Here is a 24,415-nt window from a genome sequence, read left to right as displayed (position 1 = left end):
AGGCCGAGAAGAAGAAGTCTTGTATGAGTGGAGCTGTGTGTTAGCAGTGCCCACTTTTCAGCGTCAGTGAGCATTCCAGTTGAGAATTTTTGTTCTGAGAAAAATTCTTGCGGATTGCATCATGAGCACGTTATGGATGGGGAACGTGAGTTTACAGTTGCTCTATTTTGTTTCCGTGTAAACAACAGTAGCATCTAGCAGTTATCACAGCTTGAGTTCCATGCGGACAATAGAAACTTAGCATAATTTTACTAGCGGTACCTTGAACTACTTCGCTATTGAATATCTCCCACACTTGGTTCACTTGTGGTTAGAGACGAAACGGTCTGTGTTTATTTCCATATAAAGCACTGTTTAAAGTTTGTTCTTTATAGATAGTTCACATCCGGTGTTATGGATTAACTGGTGGCGAGATTCACTGGCTGAAACCTATGCGCACCGCAGATGTTTCTAAATTGTAGGTGGCTACGTCAATGCCTTTTGGGGAAAAAAAACCGTGTGTATCGAAACCCTTTCCAAAACTCTGCTTTAAATTCTTGAGGCATATATTTGTAATATCACGCGTAAAAATTGTTTAAAAGTTATTCTTTCTACATAACAGCATTCAGGGCACTTCGAAAACAACGCATTTGACCATAACCAAATCAATGAGCAACATAATCCCATTCGCTTTCAGGTTCACCAGAATAAATGTATTTATGCTCATGAATTGCAATGTACGCCTAAGTGGATAGTTTCTGCTTTTTGTAACCAGCCGTGATCAGAAAATATTACAACTGGATAATGTGCTCTAACTTCCTGGTTTTAGTGAGAACGCAACCAGCAGTGTTCTGGATCCGCTGCAGCTGTTTGATTTGTTGGACAGACCAGTGAAGACACTGTTGCAGTAATCACTGCGACTAAAGATAAACGCCTGGATGAGTTTCTCTAGATCTCTCTGAGACATAACCATAATCCTGGAGATGTTCTTCAGGTGACAGAAGGCTGACTTTGTAACCATCTTAGTGTGGCTCTGAAGGTTCACTACTACTGTAGTTCAGTGATTATTTTTTATATCTAATAGAAAGACATAATTATGATATGATTAGACATAATATATATGTCTAATATAGAATATTCTACCAGATCACGTGATCAATAATTAGTGATATTGACTGCATGCCTATCACGATAAATATATATTATTAATGTATGTTCCAGCTCTTCTTTTAACTGACCAAATGGAAAGTTGTGGTGAAAGAAACACCACAACTTTGAACATTGTGCTCAGCAGACTAAATCATTAATTCCTGGAATGCATTTCTGTTTTATTTGTTGTTGTTTTTTTCACTTCAGCTTGAGACCTACATGGATGAGAAGTTCATCACCAGAGCCTTTTCCACAATGGGGGAACAGGTGGTGAATGTCCGAATCATTCGGAACAAGATGACAGGGTAAGTGTTGAGCCCACAGCCAGCTACAGCATTTGCAGTGCTTTCATTTTGACGTTTAACAGTTCTCCATCTCCCAGGGGGGCTTTGGGTTACTGTTTCGTAGAGATGTCGGATGAGGCCACAGCTGAAAGATGTCTGCGCAAAGTAAATGGGAAATCCATGCCAGGAGCCAGTCCGGTATTTGAAATTTTTCCTGAACACATTTTCCTTTGTGTGTTGTTTGATGGAAATCCTTTTGAAAATGTAACTATATGTCTTTGATGTAGCCTACAAGATTTAAGTTGAACAGAGCCACATTTGGGAAACAGGAGGCTGGGTGAGTCCATTTAAAGTATCAAAAAACTTAAGAGATTGAATTGGTCTCAAATAATGCTTTCTGATGTCTTGCTGCCTTTTTCTCTCCTTCAGTCAGATGTTTTCTCTGTTTGTGGGAGACCTGACTCCAGAGGTGGATGATGGGATGCTTTATGAGTTCTTTTATAACCGTTACCCGTCCTGCCGTGGTGGGAAAGTGGTCCTTGACAGCATGGGGAACTCTAAGTATGACTGAGGCACAGAACTGATTTATGTGCAAAAAAATCAGCCTGTCATGCCTGCCAATCCATCTTAGTGCTCATTTTTACAAAGCTGCACTTATTTTTTGTTTCAAATACTGTGAGAAAATACTGTATTCTGTGTCTCAAGACATAAATAGATAAATCAGAAATGGTTTAAGTCCATAGAATTATTCTTTAAGTAATATCCTCAGGTTTGGTTTTTGTCACTGTTTTTCATGAATGCTATGTACATGCAGTGCAGAACAGTGTTGCAGCTGTTGTCCAGATTCTAAAAAAGACAACATTTAGATACAATTTGAAGAAAACCCTCTAATTAATCTTTGTTTTTTACTTTGTTTTTCACAATGAGAACCCAATCAGCCTTTGTAGCAGCTCCACCTAGAGGAAGTTAATCTCTGTAGAACAAATAATGATTTATCTTCATTTGCTGAAAGACTTAAAGCTTCCTCTTTTCTGTGCTGCAAGTTAGATGATGATATATTCTAACTACACAAAGCTACTGAAGAAGCTGCCACTAGATGAATGTATACTTTATTTATCCATAGATGGCATCTTTTTCTCAAAGGTTAATTCAATTCAAAACAAACATCACCTCCAGGGACCTTGCAATTTAGTTACTACTGTCTCCACATGTTTGCAATCTAGTTAATAATGAGATGTAGCCTCCTGCATGGATAGCTCTTTAAAAAATATATTATTGTTTTTTTTGTGTTTGGTTGTATTTGTCTAGCTCATTACTGTGAAATATTTGTTGTGAAATGGTGCTGTATGAATAGGAAAGAAAGAAATCAGTGAAGCTGAGACTAGTTGATAATTGAGAGGCAGAGCAATGTGTCGCAGTTTGCTCTAAAACAATTGTCTAAAACTCCAATTGTCTAAAACTGGCATTCAAGGGCCAGTGTCCAACAACCTTTAGATGTCTCTCTGCTTCAGCACACCTGGCTCCAACATTAGCTCATTAGTAAAGCTCCGTAGAACTTGACTGCATGCTAGTGAGGCAGTTTAGCCATTTAATTCAAGTGTAGGCCAAGGAACACATCTAAAAGTTGCAGGGCTCTGGCCCTTGAGGAGTGCAGTCTGAGGTTACTGCTCTAAAATCTTCAGTATACTCATGCTCAGCATATTGTATAGGATCAATTGGTTCTTGTCAGGACTCATGCTGATGTTTGCTGTTAATGAACATGTAAACTCTGCGCCTTCCTCATAACATTCTGAACTCTGCCCTTATATTTCACTTCAGGGGCTGTGGCTTTGTTCAGTTCCCAGATGAGCGGCTTCAGAAGCGGGCATTGGATGAGTGTCAGGGTGCTGTGGGACTCGGGGGCAAACCTCTGAGGCTGAGCCTGGCTGCTAATAAGTGAGTCATTTCCAAATGAGCCACATCAGCGTGCAGATGGATATGTGAGTAGAATCAATGCCCATCAGAGAAATTCAGCAGTGTGCCTTTTTTTCCCCTCTCCCAGCTTAAGAAACAAGCTGCAGCAACAGCAGTCAGAAAGCAAACAGTCATGGCAGTCCAGCTCAGGATACAGATACGGCTACGACCAGTATGACCAGTACCAACAGCAAGCGTATCCAGGGTATTACTCCTCATGGGGGTATGATCAGACTGCAGGAATGTATGGTTACACTTATCCTCAGTATGATTATTCACAGTATGCCCAAGTACAGGTGAGCTCTCTGTGCTAAGCAACTTCTACAGCAACTGTTTGTAGACAGCAGTCATTCTGATGTTTTGTGCTCCTTTTTTGCTTCAGGAAAGTGAAGCAGTTCCAGAGGAAGAAGCAGTTGAAGGTAAGTTTTTGTATTGTAGAGTATTTTGACTGAGTTGAGAGTGAGCACAAAAACCCATCATCAGTGGAAGGCAGACAACACAATTCACCATGGCTAAAAGTGTATACTTCTCTCATCCATCTTCTTTCACTTATCCGGAGTCAGGTTGCAGGCATAGCACCCCGAGTAGGGAGGCCCAGACTTCCCTTTCCCCACCCACTTGTTCCAGCTCCTCTGGGGAATCCCAAGGCATTCCCAGACACAGCCGAGAATCATAGTCCTTTCAGCATGAGGGCCTTCTCCTAGTTAGGATGACTCGGACATCCTAACTAGCCCGAGCCACCTCAACTAGCTCCTCTCGATGTGAAGGAGCAGCGGCTCTACTCAGTCCCTCCTGAATGACTGAGGTTCTCACCCTATCTCTAAGGGAGATCCCAGACACCTCACGGAGAAAACTCATTTTGGCCGCTTGTATCCATGGCCTCTTTCTTTTGGTCATGACCCAAAGATCATGACCATAGATGAGGGTAGGAATGTCGATCAACCAGTAAATCAAGAGCTTTGCTTTTTGACTCGGCTCTTTCTTCACTATGACAGATCAGTGCAGCGCCCGCTTCACTGCTGATGCTGCAACAATTTGCCTGTCAATTTCCAGCTCCATTCTTCCCTCATTTGCGAACAAGATCCCGAGATACTTAAACTCCTCCACTTGGGGCAGGATATCATCCTTGACCCGGAGATGATCGGGTTCTTTTCCAGCTCAAGACCATAACCTTGGACTTGGAGGCACTGATCCTCATCCCGGCCACTTCACATTCGGCTGTGAACAATTCCAGCGACCCGATGAAGCCAACAGGACCACATCATCTGCAAATAGCAGAGATACGATCCTAAGGCCACCAAAATGGATCCCCTTAGCACGTTGGCTGCACTTAGAAATTCTGTTCGCAAAAGCAATGAACAGAATCAGTGACAAAGAGCAGCCTTGGCGGAGTCCAACTGTCACCGAAAACGAGCCCGATGCTGGCAATGCCGACCAGACTCTGACACCGGTCATGTAGGGACCTAACAGCCCATATCAAAGTACCCCACACAGGATTCCCCAAGGGACATGGTTGAACACCTTCTCCAAGTCCACAAAGGACATCTAAACTGGTTTGGTGAACTCCAACACCCAGCTGAAGGTATAGAGCTGGTCCAGTGTTCCACAACCAGGACAAAAACCACACTGCTCTTCCTGAATCCAAGATCCAACTATCCAACGGATCCTCCTGTCCAGGACCCCTGAATATCTCCCATCACTCTGGGAGATGGGAGTTAAAGGTCCGTCTCACAGGAGACTCTGCCAGACGTTCCCCACAGACCATCACAAAACATTTAGGCCTGCCAGGTCTGACTGGCATCCTCCCTCACTGTATACTTCTCGCCAATGGATTAAGAAATCTTAATGATGGCACAAGAAGAATATCAAAACAATATTGTTGATGCTGCAAAATAGCGAGAGATAACTTCTGTCTGGCTCCTGTATTGTTCTACGTTTAAAAAAAGAGAAGACAATATGGTTAATATTGAGGAAAAAATAGAAATGGCTGCTTCTCATAACTTTGAGTGCTTTGTATAAAAACTGGTGCTGTCAATCGATTAAAAAATGTAATCAAATTACTTACACACCAGTCCTGTGATTGATCATAATGTTTAAACGTAATGTAGAAATGTTTAATAAGATGGTTGTGATTTGATGGAAGGATAATAGTTAGGCTACATACTGCCTTAGTTTTAACCAATCATCCATCACTTTTTTTTTTGTGCTTTTTTTTAAGAACTGTTTTAGCATAAGTGGACCTTATTTGACAGGAAGAGGGAATAGATATGCTGCAAAGAAAGAATTCTTTGCTGGGATGGTTTCATGGAGGTGTCCTCTGTATATGGGGATGCTCGCTCTAACCACTGTTTATTTTTTTTGTGAAATTTGCCACTAAGCACACCAGTCTGACTCCTCACTCATCTTTTTCATTCACCTTTGTGTCTTTGCATTGTTGTGCCGAATACAAGACTATGTAAAAATGCACTTCTTTAATCTGGGTAACCCTCCAAAGGAGAAAGAATAATATGATTAATCTGCGCTATACAATATTTCGTTAAACTTTTTAGATTAGTCACATGCGTTAACATGTTAATATTGGTAGCCCTAATAAAAACTGTGAAGTGGGAGGTGGCTGTTCAATTTGTAACACAGGTCTTTGTTGCTTGTGTTGTAGATCCCAGCCTGGTGGTGGACGTAGTGGAGACTAACAGAAGCTTTATTGACCTCAGTGAAGAACTGTATGATGCGATCATAGACTGCCACTGGCAGCCTCCAGAGTTCTCTGCAGAACAAGACTATATTGTTTCCAACCTGCCTGACCCCATTTCCATCTAAAATACATTGTTTTCAATTCCTTTTTGTTTTATTTTCTAAAAACTGAGGAAATAAATAGATTTTTATTCATAAAAGGTCAGAGTTGAGCGAAATCTCAAAAGTTCAGTAGGTTAGCTTTATCTCTCCAGTCACCATCTCTGCATTTTATTGAACACATTCAGGAGGCTTAACAATGGAAGATGAGAAGCTTTAGTGTGTAGGTATAAAGTCTGAGCAAAAGGATGATTACATATTTTGAACTGAGGTTGTGAATTGTGAACATACATTTGTCATAGTATGTTACCAATATTAATGCAATAAATTACAGAACTGAAAAGTTTGCTGAAAAGTTAAAACCTCCAAGTTATTTTTAGAGCAACAAAAGGAACAAGGAATATTATTGGTACATTTTTTATGTTAAAACACTTTCTGCTAGAACACTGGACAAACACACACACTTTCTCTGCCAGTTTTCATTTTCCCATGTAAGCAATACAAATTTACCTACCAGGTTCTGGTCCTTTGAACAGATGAGACAAAAGACGAGTATGAGCTCGACAAAATAAAGTTTTTTTTAACGGCTTGCCTTGGTCCAGAATGTATAAAACAAAACCCTTGAAGTTTATTGACCAAATTAACTTTTTTTAGTCCTTGAATGCAGTTTTTTATTTTTTTTATTTTGTACTTTGAGAGTCTAGAAATGCAAAAAAAATTACATTTATTATCTCCTGGTGCCGTATATATCTTTATATTCTTTTTGGGGTGTATTTTTTTCAGCCTGTTCATCTTTCTCTATTGCCTATAACATTTTCTTTGATTGCTAAACAAGGTTATGACTTCCAGCTAATCAGTTTTGTGAACCCGTCATATTTTTCCCCTTGGAGTGATGTAGTCCAAGTTCAAACTACAAAAATAGCCAAACGAGCTGAAGAATGACACTCTGCGATCTGGGGGGAGCGTGGCATGACATGTCTCATTCACATTAACAAAAAACAAACAAAAAAAAACCCCAGTCAAAACAAGTTGCTCCAAAACCTCAAGTCAGAACAGACGTAAATGCACTGTGGTTGTGGAGCTACTATAACCAGGAATTCAGACCAGATCAGTTCTACTTTATATAGACCATAAGTGAATCAGCTACATGTGAAAAGAAAGAATTTAAAAGCATATGTAAACTTTAAATTTATAACCCTTCAGACTTGATTATGCAACACTGGTTCTCTACCACTAGGTGGAACCAAATAGCAGTGTTCATGACTTTCTATTGTACAAAATCAATCCCATTTAGCCCAGGGTTCCCTAGCAGTAAGTATACAGAATGATGCAATAGGTTTATGTTGAAACTTATTGTTCATTATGTTCCTAGGACAAAATTTCTTTCAAGGCCACAACAGAATTTTCAGATGGCACCCCTTTTATAATGCCTTTTTGGGGACTGACATGTCCCCATCCTTGCTCGACACCTTGTTCACATGGTACCTAATGTTGACTTATCTTCCTGAAGTCCTGAGCCAATGTGTAGGGAATTTGTGGATGCCACTTGTTTCTAAGAAAGGCTTCTTGTGACTGAGGAGCATAGCATGTGGTCAATTCTACTTTAGTAAAGAAACCCATCAGCAGCGGACTGTAGCCAAAAGGAACAAGTAACGACAAGCTTACAGGAAATGTAGAGAAGTCGAAAGTATAATATTTGTCTTTGAAATGTATTAGAGTGAAAGTTGTAAATCCTCCAAAACGGATAAAAAATACTGAAATAAAGATACTCAGAAAATATACTTCAGTACTCAGGTAGATGTACTTTGTTACTGGCCACATTATTATAAAAGTAAGCAACACTGCTGGGTTTTGGAATTTTATAAGTTAATGAGATCAGTACACTATAAAATAAAGATTTTGATTCCACCTGAAGAAACTTAAAAGTACTGTCTTTGCCAGACATTTTCTTCTGTTAATGATGTGGTAATGGCTAAGTAATCAACTACAGAAGATGAGATGCCGTTGCATAAATAAAAATGCTAAATTCATGCTGAGTTATACCATTTAATTTTCGTTTGATATCAAAGTATTTTTTAATTTGAATAGGATTAACCCATTCATCTGTCCTGAACAATTGATACCTAACCATTAACTAATTAATTTAATACTTAATGTATTCACCCAAAATATTTTCTCATTGGCTAGACTATGTATTCCCATTTTTTCACAAGTTCATAAATGATGATGTCTCTGATTTGTTTCTTATAATTCTCAACACATAGGTTCTGCTTTAAGAACGCTTGCTGCATTTTGAATGAGCGTTGTGCTGCAAACCCTATTTCGAAAATGTTGTGCACAGAATCAGGAATGTTGTTCAGTTGACTGCTGGATCATGCAGGCAACGGCCGCAGGCACTCAGTAGAGCGGGAGGGGCAGCTCTCTGTGGGGTACAAGGAGTTGGCAGACACGGTGCTTTGTCCTTCTTCACTCTCACACTGATGAGGATGTATTGGAATACGGGCAACAGTTGGAATGACTTTAGCCTGGGCTTTATGTATCGTCATTGATTTAGATGGATTCCACAAGCTATTAGTCAGTTTAGATCGGAGAGGGGCACCCAAGTTTTCTCAAGTGACCGGCTGCTGATTGAATCGATCATAATTTCTGGAAGAGAGATTCCTCTTTTATCAGCAAGTAGAGTGAGAACTGCAGTCAGGCCAACTCGCTTGCCGAGGATTATGCAGAATTGTCGGTGTGTTCATTGAGCTGCTGGAGGCAGAAGTATGGGAATGGTGCAACCCGGACAGCCTGTCAAATTCTGCTCGGTCTCTAACAGGAGGAGAAATCCTATAGCACTGCACGTCGCGGTACGACAGTGTAAGATTGGTCATCGCTAAGGTAAACACAAAACGATTTTGTCCTTTCAATAAGAAACTGTAGACTAGTTTTTATTATGGACTTTATACAGTAAGCTAGTTCCTACGGCGTCGCCGTCTTTCTGGTGTTCAGGCAAGCTTGTGAGGCTTTTGCATTGCACACAACTAAATATATAAGTATTATTACGTTTTATTGACGTATCCCACCCAAGAAGGTCATCAGACAATGGGCTCTCCATGAACATTTATTGCCATCATGTAACACAACTTGTGGCTTCTTTGGAGCGAGCTGGCTTTTAATTAACTGCCTCACATAGTAGGAAGACAATAAATATTAAAGATGAACATAGCCACACTCAATTCTGCCTCCCGCAGAACAATGGGGGTCAAAGTGTCTGGACACTGCTTTCAAGTGTACTTGACGTGTTATTGTCAAGTGCGCTCAGCACCCATGACAATTCTTTATAGCATTAAGTTGTCTGCTCAGATAAACAGTGTGATGTGAAATATATCATCTTATTAACCCTGCTGCAACAGACATGTTTATGTTACAGTCAGAATGTAAGGGCATCTAAATGTCATGGAACTATTAAAGAAATATGCAATATATAACCATGGTTATGTACACTTATGAAAAAATATTGCACCTCAGATTGCATTCTTGATCATTTTAAGTGAAAATTGGCGTACAGTGTCAAAATCAGATTTTGATCATCAATATAGATGAGAACCAATTAGTGCAATTAAAACATATCTTTAGTCTCATAGTGTGATGATGTAAAAAATCACTTAAACCTAAGATTAGATTAACTTCTCAAACAACACAATCAAAGGCATTATATACACACCACAAAAGTATGTGTTCAATCCATTTCTGTTTTTAAGAAGCCTCAGAGGCAGGGCTTGAAATAGAGCCACTGCTTCTCCGCCTCGAAAGGAGTAAGTTGAAGTAGTCTGGACTGATCAGGATGCTCTGAGGTTTTCCAGAACAGACGGATGGATGGAATGGACCAGCAAGAGTCTCTACTTGATTTGAGAGACAAAACATTTGTGGTATTTAAAACTTGAGGCTGAGGGCTTGACCTTTTTTATTATTTTTGGTTTTCTGATCTGATTCTAATTGATAAGTTATAATAAATCAATCAATACATTCCACTAAATGTCTACATTAGTCTGTGATATATGTTGCTTTTCCTAGCATAAAAAATTTAATAAATCACCAAAGAAATCATATGCAGTAAGATAAATCTGTAAAAAAAGTGATGTTTCTGAAAATAACATTTTGAGCTGTTATGAATGCATGATTTAATCTGACATCTGTTTTTGTCATATCATGTGCAAAAATTTTATGAGCTCCATAATTATTCAAAAAGGTACATAATTGTTGCAACAAATAAAAAAATATTACAAAAATTTTATGATATCTAAAATTTGAGGTTGTCAGAAAAAAAATATTGCATGACAAATATGTGGATCACCATAGATAAAATACTGGGATGGGATAAGTTAAAAGCCTGGAAGTATGCCTAACTCAGATGCTGTAAGAGCAAATGCAATCATGTTGGTTCTTTTAGTTTCATAGATATACACCGTGTTCCAAATTATGATGCAAATTGGATTTAAGTGTCATAAAGATACATTTTTTTGTTGTGCTATTAAATTGATAGATGGTATTGTGTGTCAGGGCTCTTTGAATCACTGTAATTCATTAAAGAGAGCTGGTTGATTAGTTTGTCTTGTGAGCTCAATTAAAGGAAATCTACTTAAGAAGGATGTTCCACATTATTAAGCAGGCCACAGGTTTCAAGCAATATGGGAAAGAGAAAGAATCTCTCTGCTGATGAAAATCATCAGATAGTGTAGTGCTGTATGACAAGGTATGAAAACATGAGATATTTAACAAAACTGAAGCGTTATCGTACTGTGAATAGATTTGTAGCTGATTCAGAACAAAGATGGGTTTGTACAGATAAAGGCATAATGAGGAAGGTTTCTGTTAGACAAATTCATGGGATTAAGAGAGCAGCTGTTAAAATGCCCTTACAAAGCAGCAAACAGTTATTTGAAGCTGCTGGTGCCTCTGGAACCTCAAGGTGGAGGATCCTCCAGAGGCTTGTGGTGCTTGAACCTACTATTGGGCCCCTAACCAGAGCTCACAAGCAGAAACGGTGGTAGTGGGCCCAGCCGTACATGAAGATTAATTTTCAAACAGACTTGTTCACTAATGACTGCTGTGCAACCCTGGATGGTCCAGATGGACGCAGTAGTACATTGATGGTGGATGGCCACCATGTCCCAACACGGCTGTGACGTCAGCAAGGAGGTGGTGGAGTCATTTTATGAGCTGAAATCATGAGAAGAGAATCTTTGGTCGGCCCCTTCAGAGTCCATGAAGGTGTGAAAATGACCTCAGCAAAGTATATGGACTTTCTGACTTATCACTTTCTTTCATTTTCTTGTATTTTCAAAAGAAGAGCCGTACCTTCTATAGAGAAATCATCTTTATGCATGACAATGCACCATCTCATGTTGCAAGGAATACCAGTGTGTCATTGGCTGCTATGGGCATAAAAGGGGGAGAAACTCATGGTGTGGTCATCATCCTCTGACCTCTGACCTCAACCCTATTGAGAACCTTTGGAGTTTCCTCAAGCAGAAGATCTGAGGGTGGAATGCAGTTCATATCAAAACATCAGCTCTGGGAAGGTATTCTGACATCCTGCAAAGAAATTCAAGCAGAAACTTTCCACACACTCGCAAGAATTGTGCAGGTGATATCAAAAAAGGGCTCCTATGTTAACATGGAACTCGGTCTGTTAAGATGTTTTTGATTGAAATAACTTTTGATTTTAGTACATGTGACTAAAATGTGACCATTTTAGTACATGACTGTTTGCAGTTCTTTATAATCCACAAAATGTTTAGAACATCTGCTGTGCATAATAATTTGGAGTTGGGCTGCACAGTGGCACAGTTGGTAGAACTGTTGCCTTGCAACAAGAAGGTCCTGGGTTTGATTCCAGGCCTGGGGTCTTTCTGCATGGAGTTTTCATGTTCTCCCTGTGCATGATGGGTTTTCTCCAGGTACTCCGGCTTCCTCCCACAGTCCAAAAACATGACAGTTTGGTTAACTGGTTTCTCTAAATTCTCCCTAGGTGTGTGTGCATGGTTGTGTGTCCTATCTGTTTCTTTGTTGCCCTGCAACAGACTGGCGACCTGTACAGGGTGTACCCCGCCTCTCACCCAGAACATTAGCTGGAGATAGTCACCGTCACCCCTCCCGACAAGGGTGTTAGAAAATGGATGGATGGATGGCATTTTGAGTTTTTTATTTTTGAAAAAAATACTGTTCTTATGAGGAGCTTTGTTCAGTAAAATTTGATTTATACTGTAATAGTTCATGACTTGAAAATTATACTGACCATCATTTGCATTAACCATTTAAGAAAATCTGAGAAAATATCACTTGCATAATAATTTGGAACACGTTGTATGCCTAATCATTATGATCAAATGTTTCTATACTGTGTGTATTTTCATCCAATTTTGCATCCTTATCACCAGAGTTGTGTTTCCAATTTGTACTTGGAAAAGACACTCTGATAAATTCTATTATAATTAATCTTTATGTTCTGCCTGGTGGATTAGGAGTTAGCTGTATTAATTTTTCAAATGTACTTTTCTCACAGGCTTCTGGCAGAGTTTAAGCAGGACATAACTGTGCCATGAAGACTGAGATGTGCAGAGGTATTAGACCACCATCTCCTCCCTGCAGACGGAAGCCGCGTTTCTGTCTACGAGGCAGAATGAAGAAGGACAGGATGATTCAAGGCAAGCTTCGCATCCGTTCTATGCCCGGAGCATTCCTGGTTCTGGGGGTTATTGTGGTAGCTGTTGGCACTGCTCTGGCTGTAGCTGGTTACTGGCCCTATCGGTTGTCAAGGTCATCCATAATAGAAGATACAGAACCGGAAAGCATTTCGGATCCACAGCCATCCAGTTGGAGCCTGAGTACCAAGGGGCTCTTTTCTTCAGCCAGCCTCCTCCATGGTGACCGCATGAAGCTCCTGGGGCCAGTAATCATGGGAGTCGGACTATTCATCCTGATATGTGCAAACACTGTCCTATATGAAAATAGAGATAGAGAGACTCAGATGCTGCTAGCTCAGATGCGCAATGTTATCTGTTCTGTATCAGCAGCTGTGCCCTCTGCAGGTCTCAGAGACTTGGCAGTAGCCAACTCTATGACCAAACACTATCAGTGGGTAAGCAGTCTGCCTGCTGCTCATCTCAATATAATGTGTCTGCAGCAGCTGGCATGTTCTGAGCCCCTACTGCAGACCACCTACATCAGGGATTCGCATCCGGAGGAGGGAAATGTGGAAGGCATCTACCAGCAAACAGACCTGAAGACAGAAGCTCTGACTCATCACAAAGAGTCAGAGCCTGTACCCTCACCCCCTTCAACCTTGTGTAAGTCATGTGATCACTGCCAGGTAGACGGTAATTCGCAGACAGGGGAAGAACTGTGGAGCAAACACTGTTTCAATTTACAGACTGCCCCACTCCTCAAGCTTAATTTTTGCCTTGTATCTGCTAGCTCCATGTCCAACCTTAAGCTGGAAGAAGTGGATGTTCCAGCTGCCCAACACAGACGTTGTCAGAGTATGAGCTACAGGACTAAGCCTTACAAAGCCCAAATTGGGCTGCACTTCGAGAAGGAACTCTTCCCATGCAAAAAGAACATTCAGACAAATCAGCTCCAAATCAATAAAAAAGAAATAAGTTCCCAGGGTTGTGTGAGGATCCCTGTAGAGACGACAGATGCAGAAGAGGACCAAACCGGTGGAAGCTGGCCTCGACTAGAACTGGGAAGTGGGAGACGATACCTGAAACTGGAGAACAAAGAGGACTCTGTGGACAAATTCCTGAACCAGTTGGAGCATCAGTGTTCCTACTGGGATAAGAGTTTTGGCTCTGGGCCATTCCAGTGACAGATGTTGGATTAAAAAAAAACTTGAAAAATAATAAAATGAAATATTTTTCTATTTTTAGTCTTAAATTATTTGGGATTAGATAAATGATGTCATACAATATAGACTAAATTATTTACCAGCAGAATTATCAAAAATTACTTTGTTGTGGGTGAAGTGTTGAAGAGCAACTATGACTTTCTAATTTGGATAGAAGTAATTGAAGCTTTACATCTTTAAAGAAGAGGAGCATCACAAACTGCCTGCTGAAGAAAAGTGGAGATATTGCTTGCCTTTTCAATTTGGTTTGGCAGTAAAACAAGAAGCTACAATTTCTTGCCAAATGAATGGGCTTGTTTCCCATACAAAAATTGTGCACTGGTAGTAATGACACGCAGCAGTGTTACTTCTCTATAAACATTTCTGAACCAGTTTATCAGGGCTTATGAGGCCATAAAGTGCTGACAGCTCTCAAAAAATGGAACTACTATATAAAATGGGACATCTTTTCTTATGTTTCTAATGACAAATGCAATGCATGTTACAATAGGCCACATATGCAAACTAAATGTCAATGAAATGTTCTGCTATTTGTCCAAAATAATTGTAACTTTTCTACAACTTGGATCTTATTTTCTTGTTTGGCAAATATTTATATCAGTTCTGATTACATTATTTTGTCTTTTTGTCCTCCCTTATTGCCAGTTCACATGGCATGCTGTACTAATAACTTGTGACATCAATGTTTTGACTTAACTTTGAGCTACTCCTCCAAGTATGCACTCATAATGTAGTTTTCTCGTAACTTGCACTTTGTGAAACTTATAATTTTCAACACATCCAGTAAACGGTGGGATCTAAGTTCTATAAAGCATCTTCTTGATGTTTATGGGTATGATAAGCTGAAATGTCTATACCACAAAGAAGACTTGGCTTCTTCAGGCATGTTGGTGCTTCAGTATTTTACACTTAATTTAAGACTAAGTTTTGAGCAAGCGTTTTTATTATTTTTCATAACTGAAACTAACCATCAATGACATCCTGGACCTCCAGAGCCACCCAAGCCAAACTTTCACCACGTCGCCAGTCGGGGTAGGCTGGTGAACTTCCTGCATCACCCGGGTTGGTTTCCCTATTGCACATCATGGGCACACCACCAGGATCACCACTGGCCTTGACCTACAACTTCTCTCAGTCAGATTGCGACACAACGTGCATCATTAGGGTACGCGTCCAATATTCAGGTGACCTGGACATCCAATACATTTGCCACAACTGAATTGATGGAATGAGTCTTTCATGCCTCAGCACGCCCAATCTGCCATTGCGGGTATGTGAATACAGCAGTCCATGTATTGGGATCATGTGGATAGGAGTTCCACCAATCTCCCAGGCATCACAGCCATTTTACACACTCTTATCTATGTAGAACCTGTGGCACTTCCTGGACTGAACCCACAGCAAGACTGTGTTTATTTTTTCTGACCCATGACATCCACTATAATAATGAATAATAAAGAAAAGTTAGTGTCTTCCACAAACTTGAAGTGAATGCGATAAAATCGCACTTCACTTCAATTTTATCGCATTGAAGTAAATGCGATTTTACTGAAGTGAATTTTATCGCATTCACTTCAATGCGATCACGCCATACATGACGGAATGGTTGCTAACTGGTTGAAGGCAGCAATGCAACCTGTGCTGCTAATCAACACAAAATCAATCAATTCCATGTCAAACATACCTCACCAATTTGTGGTGTCTTCTTAAGCTGTCAACTTCTTGCATCAATCAATAAGTCGTACTGCCTGTTTATTTGCTGCTTTTCAGCCCCGGAGTCTTCCCAGCATCACCCCATTGCTTCCAAGGTCATGTATATAACAATATGACTCTCATTTAAGGGAATGATAACTGGCTATCATTCCCTTTAAGTGCTGACTTGTTGAACAACAGTCATGTTGTAGTGTAGTGATGAGGTTGGAATGTAGATGGTAAGCCCAACTTTTTTCAATATTTTATAATAAAGGTGGACATATTTAAACATGTCCACGTGAGTTGGCTGAACTATGGATTTGAAAATTGTACAGTTAGCTGAAACAGTGGCTCTTAAAGTGATCCACGATTAGTTGTAACGATAGACTTTTATTGACAAATATTTATTTTACATGTAAAAACAATACACGAATAATACTGCAGGTTGAATAGTTTTTATAAATTTTAATCAAATATTGTCACACGTACATCACCATGTTGTTCACGCTGCTATACATTCTGGGTAAATGAAGTCTACTTGGTGTACTACTTGGTGTAGCTCTGTCCAACCAAAACAGTGATGAGTAATGTCATTAACCCTCTATGGCATGACTTTTTATTTTTGTGGGGAAGAAATATTTTCCTGCATTCTTTGGGAGCTTGGTGGTCCCTAATTACATGTCAATCATAAAATCGGACTCTGACACCTCCTGGAACCAGATTTGGGTTTGTTGCCTCAGGGTAACATTGGTCTAGAACACCAAGATTGTCTACACTGATTATGAGAAATGAAATACAAATCAAACAAAAACTATATTCATAAAAGAACTATTTTTTGGACAAAAATATGTCAAAAATCATGCCCCCCAAAAAATAAAATAAAGGAGCAATGTGAGGTACAGCTATGTGGTTTGTTGCCTGAGGGCAACGCCATGCCATAGAGGGTTAAGTCTTTTCACATTGAACTGAAGTGGATTGAAATCAGTGGGACTTTAGAGATGAAGGTGAGGAGGAGGAAGAGGAAAGAGTTGGTGTTTTGCTGCTGCTGCCACCTTCAGCTTTATAATTGAAACACTGAACAACACTTACCTCTGGTTGTAACTATGTGATCCAGTAAGTAATTTTATAATTCTGTATCCGATCTTTGGTCTAGTGTCAGAATGTGGTTTCACATTCAGTACTGGCAGCAGTAGCAATAGCTCCATTATCATCTAAAGGAGCTCCCTAAAAGAGACCTCTTGTCTCTGATGTTTCTCCCAGTGTCTGTAGTTCTATGTCCGGACTCTAAACAGCTGTTTAGGATCCGGTCTTAAGTCCGGTGTCAGTCCATGGTTTCACATTCAGTACCCGCAGCAGTATCCGTAGCATTTCAAATAGGTTCCAGAGCTGCACGTCTGATGTTTCTCCCATCGTCTTTAGCTCACTAGCTTGTGGCAGCAGGGTTTAGGCGCTTTTTTAATAAAAAATGTCGGCATGGCATTTGTTTTTAGCTTGCGAAGGTAACGACCACCTGTTAGAGCCTGTACCAGTTTTGCTCGTACAATTGACTCAGTCTTCTGGAGAGAAATGCACTTAGGTCCTTTGGAAATTGTGTCTGATATCACAAACAGCAATTTTGTATTTAATAAGAAAATTACAATATATCTAGACGAATATGTTTGACTAATCATGGATCCCTTTAAGAATGTTTTTCTCATGTTATTTATCTTAAGCCATTCAATTAAAAAACAAACAAATCTGTTTGGAGGGAAAGCTGAAATAATGAAAAAGTGCAATAGCCTAGTTGCTTAGGGATCCACAGGCTTAAAATAACACACTGTTGAAGCAGAAACTATTTAAACACATTTTAACATGTGTAGACTTTGAGTGCCACTTTACGAAACATGCGTCTCTTTTGTTTCATTTTTACTTCAGTGAAGCTACACAACTCTCCTGACCAAACATACTTCACTGAAGGTGTTTTCAGTGAATGAATGGTATATTTTTACCTCTGTTAATGCTCACGTTTTTACGTTCTGTATAAACGTGAAAAAGTTCTGTTTTGATTTTTTTAAAAAGTAACTTGACATAATTTACTTTTACTATTCGGTCACTGGAAGGGACAATTGTTTTCTATATGTCTTTCAAAGACAGTTGTTCTAAAGGTTTGATCTAGAGCAGGGGTGGGCAACTCCAGGCCTCGAGGGCCGGTCTCCTGCAAATTTTAGATGTGTCTCTACTTCAACACACCTGAGTCAAATAATGAGGTCATTAGCAGGACTCTGGAGAACTTGACTGCACTTAGGAGGTGATTCAGCTATTGGATTCAAGTGTGTTGGATCAGGGAGACATCTAAGAGTTGCAGGACACCGGCCCTCGAGGACCAGGAATGCCCACCCCTGATCTAGAGCATATGTGTCAAACTCAAGGCCCAGGGGACAATTCCTGTTCGCCGTAGCTTTTCATGTGGCCCTTTAGATTCCAAATTACATCAATAAGTCCTTCCAGATTTTAACAAATCTCTCAAAATTTTCACAAAATCAACAGATTCTCCACATTTTGTTCAGATTTTACAGTAAATTTCCTCAAAATTGGCGTTCAAGTGACAGCTGCCTCAGCCTTACTTGATGTTACGTTATAGTGTGTAACTGATGCAGCGAGTAACAAAAAGTCACTTTTAATACATTAGAGCAAATATCATAAAAATTCCTTACAAATGTTTCTAAATTGGCACCACAACATCTGTAATGTGATTGCAAAAAAAAAAAGAAAACCCACTAAGACAATAAACAACAATCACAAAATCTTGGAGGAACATCTATTTATTGACAATTTAACAGTTTATTTAGTTTTATCAATACATTCTGGCACAACCGGCCCTTTAAGAACATTCAGATTTATGATGTGGCCCAAAATGAAAATGAGTTTGACAGCCCTGATCTAGAGGTTTTGTGAATGCTATCTGACCTTCAGCTTTAACGTTTACTGTTAAAGTTGGAAAATGGATGGAAATGAGTAACAGTGTTAAGCATTTATACATCCTGTGATTAAATAACATGGTGCCTCATACTGTGATTAACGTTGTTGTTAAGGTCCAAAGTTTTTAAAAAAGACCCAAGTCGTAAAAAGACGACCATTTTTGTGCCATCATTATTTTCTTATTATTAATATTAATGGTTTTTAATTGATTCTGAGTGTGTCTGTGTTTATGTGATCACCACATTCACAAACATCCTTTACTTTCTCAGCCCCTGATCTCATCCTCTGATTTCAAAGGAAGATTGGTTCACAAGTCCACCTGGATCTTGTGTAATTCTTAGTGTCTGGGTGAGTTCCAGCATTCTGCCTTTCATGTTTTAGTGTTTGTGCTGTCTGTTGTGTTATATCAAACTCTTAAATGTATACCAAGCAATATGATCAATCTGACAGAACAGTAAATAGTAGTGTCTTGTCCTGTGTATGTAGTAGGTTTAAATGTAATGGTTATGCCTGTGTTGCTAATATTAAACATTCAGTTAGTAGGAGATAAAAAAAAATATTATAGCACTCTCCCTGTCAAGACAGATATCAGCTTAAATTAGAGCTGTGCTGTTGATGTCTCAATTAAAACTGTCCAAAAACTGTCCCTGGTGTACATTTTTCATGCATATACTCATCTCTCTGTATAAATGAATCAGTGATGATACTTTTTCCCTCCTGTTCCACAGTAAGAGCTTCTTCAGTTGTAAGATCAGGTAGTGGTTGGAGGTTCTAGTTGTAGTGTAAATGCTTTTGTGGTCATTATCCTGAGCTGGCCAGTATAATGATTTGTTTTTCTAGTATAAGACAGTATAAGACATATAACTGATGATATTCTTAAGAATTTATCAAAATTTATGTATCAGAATAACAAATATCATTTACTTGTTTATTCATTGTAATATTACAAATATTGTCCAGTAGAGCAAACGAAGGACCACGGCGCATCAGCTCATGAGACGAACAATTGGATGGAATGCCTCAGTGCTTCATGAAGTTTCATCTCGCCATCACTCGCTTGGTTTATGTCATCTTGATTGAGAGAAGGTTTCTTAAGGTTTAACTACAGAGACTTTAAAATCTTGTGGTATGTGCCCATTTGCTAAAAGTAGATATCTAAAATAGGGATAAAAAAGAAGGGGAACACTTCTTTAAATAATTTGATTAGGTGGTTTGGTCCAACATGCAAGTTGAAGGTATGGAAGCAGCTAATATTTGTGATAACTCAGAAAGCTCAACTGACTGAGCAAACCTCCTTTGAATATTTACCTTGTTTTTTATAGGCTAAATCAGGGGTAGGAAATCCCAGTCCTCAAGGGTCGTGTCCTTTAACTCTTAGACGTATCCCTGGTCCAACACACTTCAATAAAATAGCCAGATCACCTCCTAAGTGCAGTTAAGTTCTCCAGAGTCCTGTCAATGACCTCATTATTTGACTGTGTTTAAGTAAAGATACATTTAAAGGCTGCCCACTCCTGGACTACTCCTGTAGCTATTCCCTGGGCTAGATTATTTAAATGCTATTACATCATTCTTTGCCCTTAGCAATAAGTTCATTTTTATGTATGAACTTATACATAAAAATATATGTATTTTTATGGTTATACCCTAACCCTAACCCTAACCCCCTTACCCCCTACCCATAGTATAGAAAGTATACTAATTAAATACTTTTACCTAATTTGGGGCATTTTTAAGTTTATAAAAAATACTTAAGTGTACATTTATAAGGACATTTTAAATGGACCAAATTATACATTCAAGTATGTCTTGATGACATTAAAGTCTGGATAAACTTTCTTCTTTTACATTCAAAATGGAAGTTGCTGTTTTTTGACCAGAGCCCCTGAAAAGGAACTTGCTTAATGTCATCACTTGATCTGGATGACACAGCAGCTGACAGATGTGAGGCGAAGTGAGCTGCAAACAGGTGAAATGGCACAGCAAATGGCAAGACAAATTAAACATGTAAAAAACAAAACACAAATGCAGCAGAAAACTGAAAAAATGCTGAATAATAGAAAATAGAAGCAAAAGCCATCAATCAACAAAACAAATGCAAGCAAAAAAGGCTGCAATCACAAACAAAGCACTGCAATCACAGGAAAAAGAAGCAAAGGGGAGAAACACTGCAAATAGCAAAAACATTTGCAAACTCACTGCACAAAATGGAAGAGCGCCGGAGGAGAATCAAACAAAGAACAAATCATATCGGACCAGATCCTCAGTAAAAATAAGAAATGTAAGTGGTGAGTACAGGTGAGTACATTATTAATTTATCACAAAAAGTTGTTTTAAGATGATTTTAGGTGAGAAAGTAATCCTCATAGTGGAATGTATCACTCAGTTCATCCAAAATGAGGCTTCTTTGAAATGTACACCTGAATATTTAGAGTAGCATAACTCCACTAACAGGGCTGGCGGCTGCAGGCTCTTCAGGTAGCCCAGCGTGTAAGTGTTTATTGTATTTGCATATGTGTCGTTTAATACTTGTATCAAAATATAAAATTACTTTCTGGAGATTTTGATACTGCTCAGTATCTTTTAAACTTTGCCACAATTAACTTATATTCCCTTCCTTGGAATTTTTTAGTATGTAAAGTCATAGCAAGATAAATATTTTAAGACAGTACCCCTTAATAATCAAAGAGAACATGTTTCACTTCTGTTTGTATATTTGTGTGGTTTTATTACATACCGTGTGAACCTTTTTATTTATTTTTCATTGTTTTATGAAAAACAATGAAAACAGATCTTCAGGAGTTCCACAGTTCCAGGTTTGGATGCAGCTTCCCAGAAGTTCCCAGTGATCCGCTTCCTCCTCCTAACCTGCCATCGACTTCTTCACTGTCTCCTCATCATTTATATACTTAAATTATTGGAATATCTTTTCATGATTCCCTGAACACATCAGCTGATTAACTGAGTGTTTGTTATTCTAATAAATACATTTTTATGAAATCATTTTTGTCCCATTTATTTTGTAAGATATGAGTTTATAATGCTGATGATGATAATAAAAGAAAAAAAAAAGCTTGGTTAGCATATAGTAAGTATTGTAAATAAATCATCCAGCTATAAAGCAACAATTCTGGCTAGAAGCAGGTTGGTAAAAAATTAAATACAAAACAATTCTTTTAAGTTTTTTTGCTTATGAATCCCAGACCAAATGAATAATGGAAAGAATTCAAAAGCTGTTCATTATGATTAGGCAATTGAGACCAATAATAAATAATAGTCTCACGAAGGGAGCAAAGGTTTTCATTTCTTAATGGACAGTTATGCTTCACTGGTAAAAGGCGTGTGAAAAGTATTATGAGGTGGTAAACCATTATGTATTTAGTTAATCTTTTTATAATCTATAATAATTATTTCAAACATTACCTACTAGATAGATTTGGGAAATAGCTAAAATTTTTATTTTATTGTATTTTGGATAATCATGGATAAATACTTTTCTTTATAACTGTATCCTGTCTAATACATGACAGAATGGTAGACTAATGCTATTCAGAAAGAAAACTTACAATAAAAAGAAAGAAAAAAGATCTACAGGGTTTGAATTCAGACTATTCTAGTTGTGGTTAATGTCTCTTAGAATTTGTAGTTTTTAAGCTGGAGCACTCAAGGTGAAAAATTGGGTGGACTGGCCCTTTAGCCATTTCCCGAATCAGAATCTACAATCAGAAGCCAACTTTAGCTTCGTATACAAAACAAAGTCAGTCATTTTTGAGTGAAGGTCTCATAATCAAATTAAATGTATGCTGCATTGCTCTTTGTTTACTCAAGTAAAAATGTTAATGTGGTTCTTTTACTTTTACTAGAGTACATTTTTGTCTGTTTATTTGTACTTTTATTTAAGTACATTGTTTGAGTACTTTTTCCACCACTATCTATAAGAAATATACATATATACTGCCCAGTATCACAGTCTACATACAGTGGCTACACCTATGTAGTCACAGTAGGCATTTGATATAATGAGCATTATTATTAAATTAAAATCTTATATGATCCGATAAACCCATTCAGGATTGATTTATTTATTTTTTATGATTTTATGATATTTTTTCATTTTTACAACAGTAAGTAGAGAGAAATTGAAAGGGGGGAGACATGCAGCAAAAGTAATGAGGACTGGATTCGAACCCTGGACAACTTTTAAAAAGGGCTATAGCCTCCGCATACAGGGGGCGCTCTCTACACACAACTACACCAAGCAAGCCTCATGCAAGGTCTATTTACACTGAATGAAAAAGAAATATATATAAGGTGAATACCAAACAAAATATCAAAAACAACAATTCAGTCACTTTTTTGTGGTTTCAAATAAAAGCTAATATTGTTACTTTTGTTCCCTTTTTGATCCCTAACCTAAATTCTCTGTACACTCTGTGAATCTTAACTTACCACATCTAATGAGTGGATGTGCACACCTCTGCAGTCTTACCCCTTTCCAAAAAAAAATTAAAATCTCTTTTCAGAATTACTGACTTGTTTACCAATCACCTTAAGGTAGCAGTCCGGAATCTAGTCCAGAGCTACTGCTGCAGAATGGAGGACCAAGCAGAGATGAGGCAACCCTCTATGCAATTCAATCTCTCCCTCAGCCAACTTACATAAGGCCATACATTTTTAATTAAAAATGAAAAGATTGCACGAGAGCCTGTATTTTACCTGAAACAGAATAATTTCTAAAAGATTATTTTTCTCTGCAGATTTTTACATTTCTCTTCATACTTAGGTCTCTGCAGTCTGTAGGGTAAGAAGAGAAGTTACCAGCCCTTACAGTCCATATGTTTAATCACAAATCTAATATTATGTTTTACAAATTCCACAGTCTGAAATTCACTTATGTTCAAATCAAATCTAATTTTATTTGCATAGTACTTTTCAGCAAGAAGGCAGTTCAAAGTGCTTTACACCATAAAAACACAAAAATACGAAATCATAGAGCACAGTCAACAACAGAAGGTTCACAATTTGTCAAGTGCCATCGTTACACATCAGAATGTTAATGTTTCATTTATAATGTTTCAGATGCAACTTTAGATGGATTTTTGGTCTATATATAAAGACACTCAGTGTTTCAGCTATTTTGCAGTTTCTGGAAGTTTATTCCAGATTTGTGGTGACGAAATCTGGAATAATTCGCCTTAAAGTAGAAGTCTGGAATCTAGTCCAGAGCAAACATGGAGAAGCAGTGGAATGCTGCTTCTCCATGTTCTGGGGATGCAAAGCAAAGCATCCCCAGAACCAGAGGTCTGGAAGGTTGATACAACAGCAGGTCTTTAATGTATTGTGGTCCTGAGCTGCTCAGTGATTTATAAACTACCAGCAATATTTTAAAGTCTACTCTCTTAGCTACAGGGAGCTGTGTAAGGACTTTAGAACTAGGTGATGTACTCTAATTTTCTGGTTTTAGTAAGAATGTGAGCCACAGCGTTCTGGATCAGATGCAGCTAAGACTGATTTTTTTTAAGCAGACCTGTAACGACACTGTTGCAATACAACTAAAGATAGACACATGGATGAGTTTCTCTAGATCTTGCTGACATTAGTTCTCTAATGTCTAAGGAAACAAAGAAACCTGAGTTCTTTATGTAAGACTCAAACCAGTTGAGTACTGGGCTAGAGAGTCCTACCCAACTCTCCAATCGTTTCACTAATATGTCATGGT

The 24,415-nt window shown here is 38.6% G+C and overlaps 2 protein-coding genes across 4 annotated transcripts; both read left to right on the top strand.

Annotated features, from left to right (window-relative positions):
* Nucleotides 1–8: 8 nt before the first annotated feature.
* trnau1ap (tRNA selenocysteine 1 associated protein 1) lies at nucleotides 9–6,743 on the top strand. Of its 3 annotated transcripts, none has more exons than XM_005814264.3 (9): nucleotides 9–145; nucleotides 1,336–1,433; nucleotides 1,511–1,610; nucleotides 1,700–1,749; nucleotides 1,842–1,973; nucleotides 3,231–3,347; nucleotides 3,454–3,661; nucleotides 3,748–3,784; nucleotides 6,022–6,743. In XM_005814264.3, exons 1-9 carry the CDS (start codon nucleotides 122–124, stop codon nucleotides 6,180–6,182), a joined length of 927 nt encoding a protein of 308 aa, XP_005814321.1. In that variant the 5' UTR covers nucleotides 9–121; the 3' UTR covers nucleotides 6,183–6,743. The 3 variants fall into 3 exon arrangements, with proteins under 3 accessions (XP_005814321.1, XP_023200948.1, XP_023200949.1); XM_023345180.1 differs by having other exon boundaries at nucleotides 1,496–1,610; XM_023345181.1 differs by lacking the exon at nucleotides 9–145 and adding an exon at nucleotides 881–973 and having other exon boundaries at nucleotides 1,496–1,610.
* An 86-nt stretch (nucleotides 6,744–6,829) lies between these two features.
* LOC106700165 (transmembrane protein 200A-like) lies at nucleotides 6,830–16,404 on the top strand. The gene is made up of 2 exons (XM_023345178.1): nucleotides 6,830–9,035; nucleotides 12,703–16,404. The coding sequence occupies exon 2, from the start codon at nucleotides 12,739–12,741 to the stop codon at nucleotides 14,005–14,007; it is 1,269 nt and encodes a 422-aa protein (XP_023200946.1). The 5' UTR covers nucleotides 6,830–9,035; nucleotides 12,703–12,738; the 3' UTR covers nucleotides 14,008–16,404.
* Nucleotides 16,405–24,415: the final 8,011 nt, after the last annotated feature.

The sequence above is a fragment of the Xiphophorus maculatus genome, chromosome 13, assembly GCF_002775205.1.
Source record: "Xiphophorus maculatus strain JP 163 A chromosome 13, X_maculatus-5.0-male, whole genome shotgun sequence".
NCBI lineage: Eukaryota > Metazoa > Chordata > Actinopteri > Cyprinodontiformes > Poeciliidae > Xiphophorus > Xiphophorus maculatus.
The sequence above is the reverse complement of the archived record's forward strand: the minus strand, read 5'-3'. Positions and strand labels throughout refer to the sequence as shown.

Excerpts from the sequence above, each read along its gene's own strand:
- trnau1ap (XM_023345180.1), top strand. The coding sequence starts at position 122 with ATGAGCACGTTATGGATGGGGAAC. Across the intron at positions 1,434-1,495 it reads ATTCGGAACAAGATGACAGG|TTCTCCATCTCCCAGGGGGG; the intron begins GTAAGTGTTGAG and ends GACGTTTAACAG. Across the intron at positions 3,785-6,021 it reads AGAGGAAGAAGCAGTTGAAG|ATCCCAGCCTGGTGGTGGAC; the intron begins GTAAGTTTTTGT and ends CTTGTGTTGTAG.
- LOC106700165 (XM_023345178.1), top strand. The coding sequence starts at position 12,739 with ATGAAGACTGAGATGTGCAGAGGTATTAGACCACCATCTCCTCCCTGC.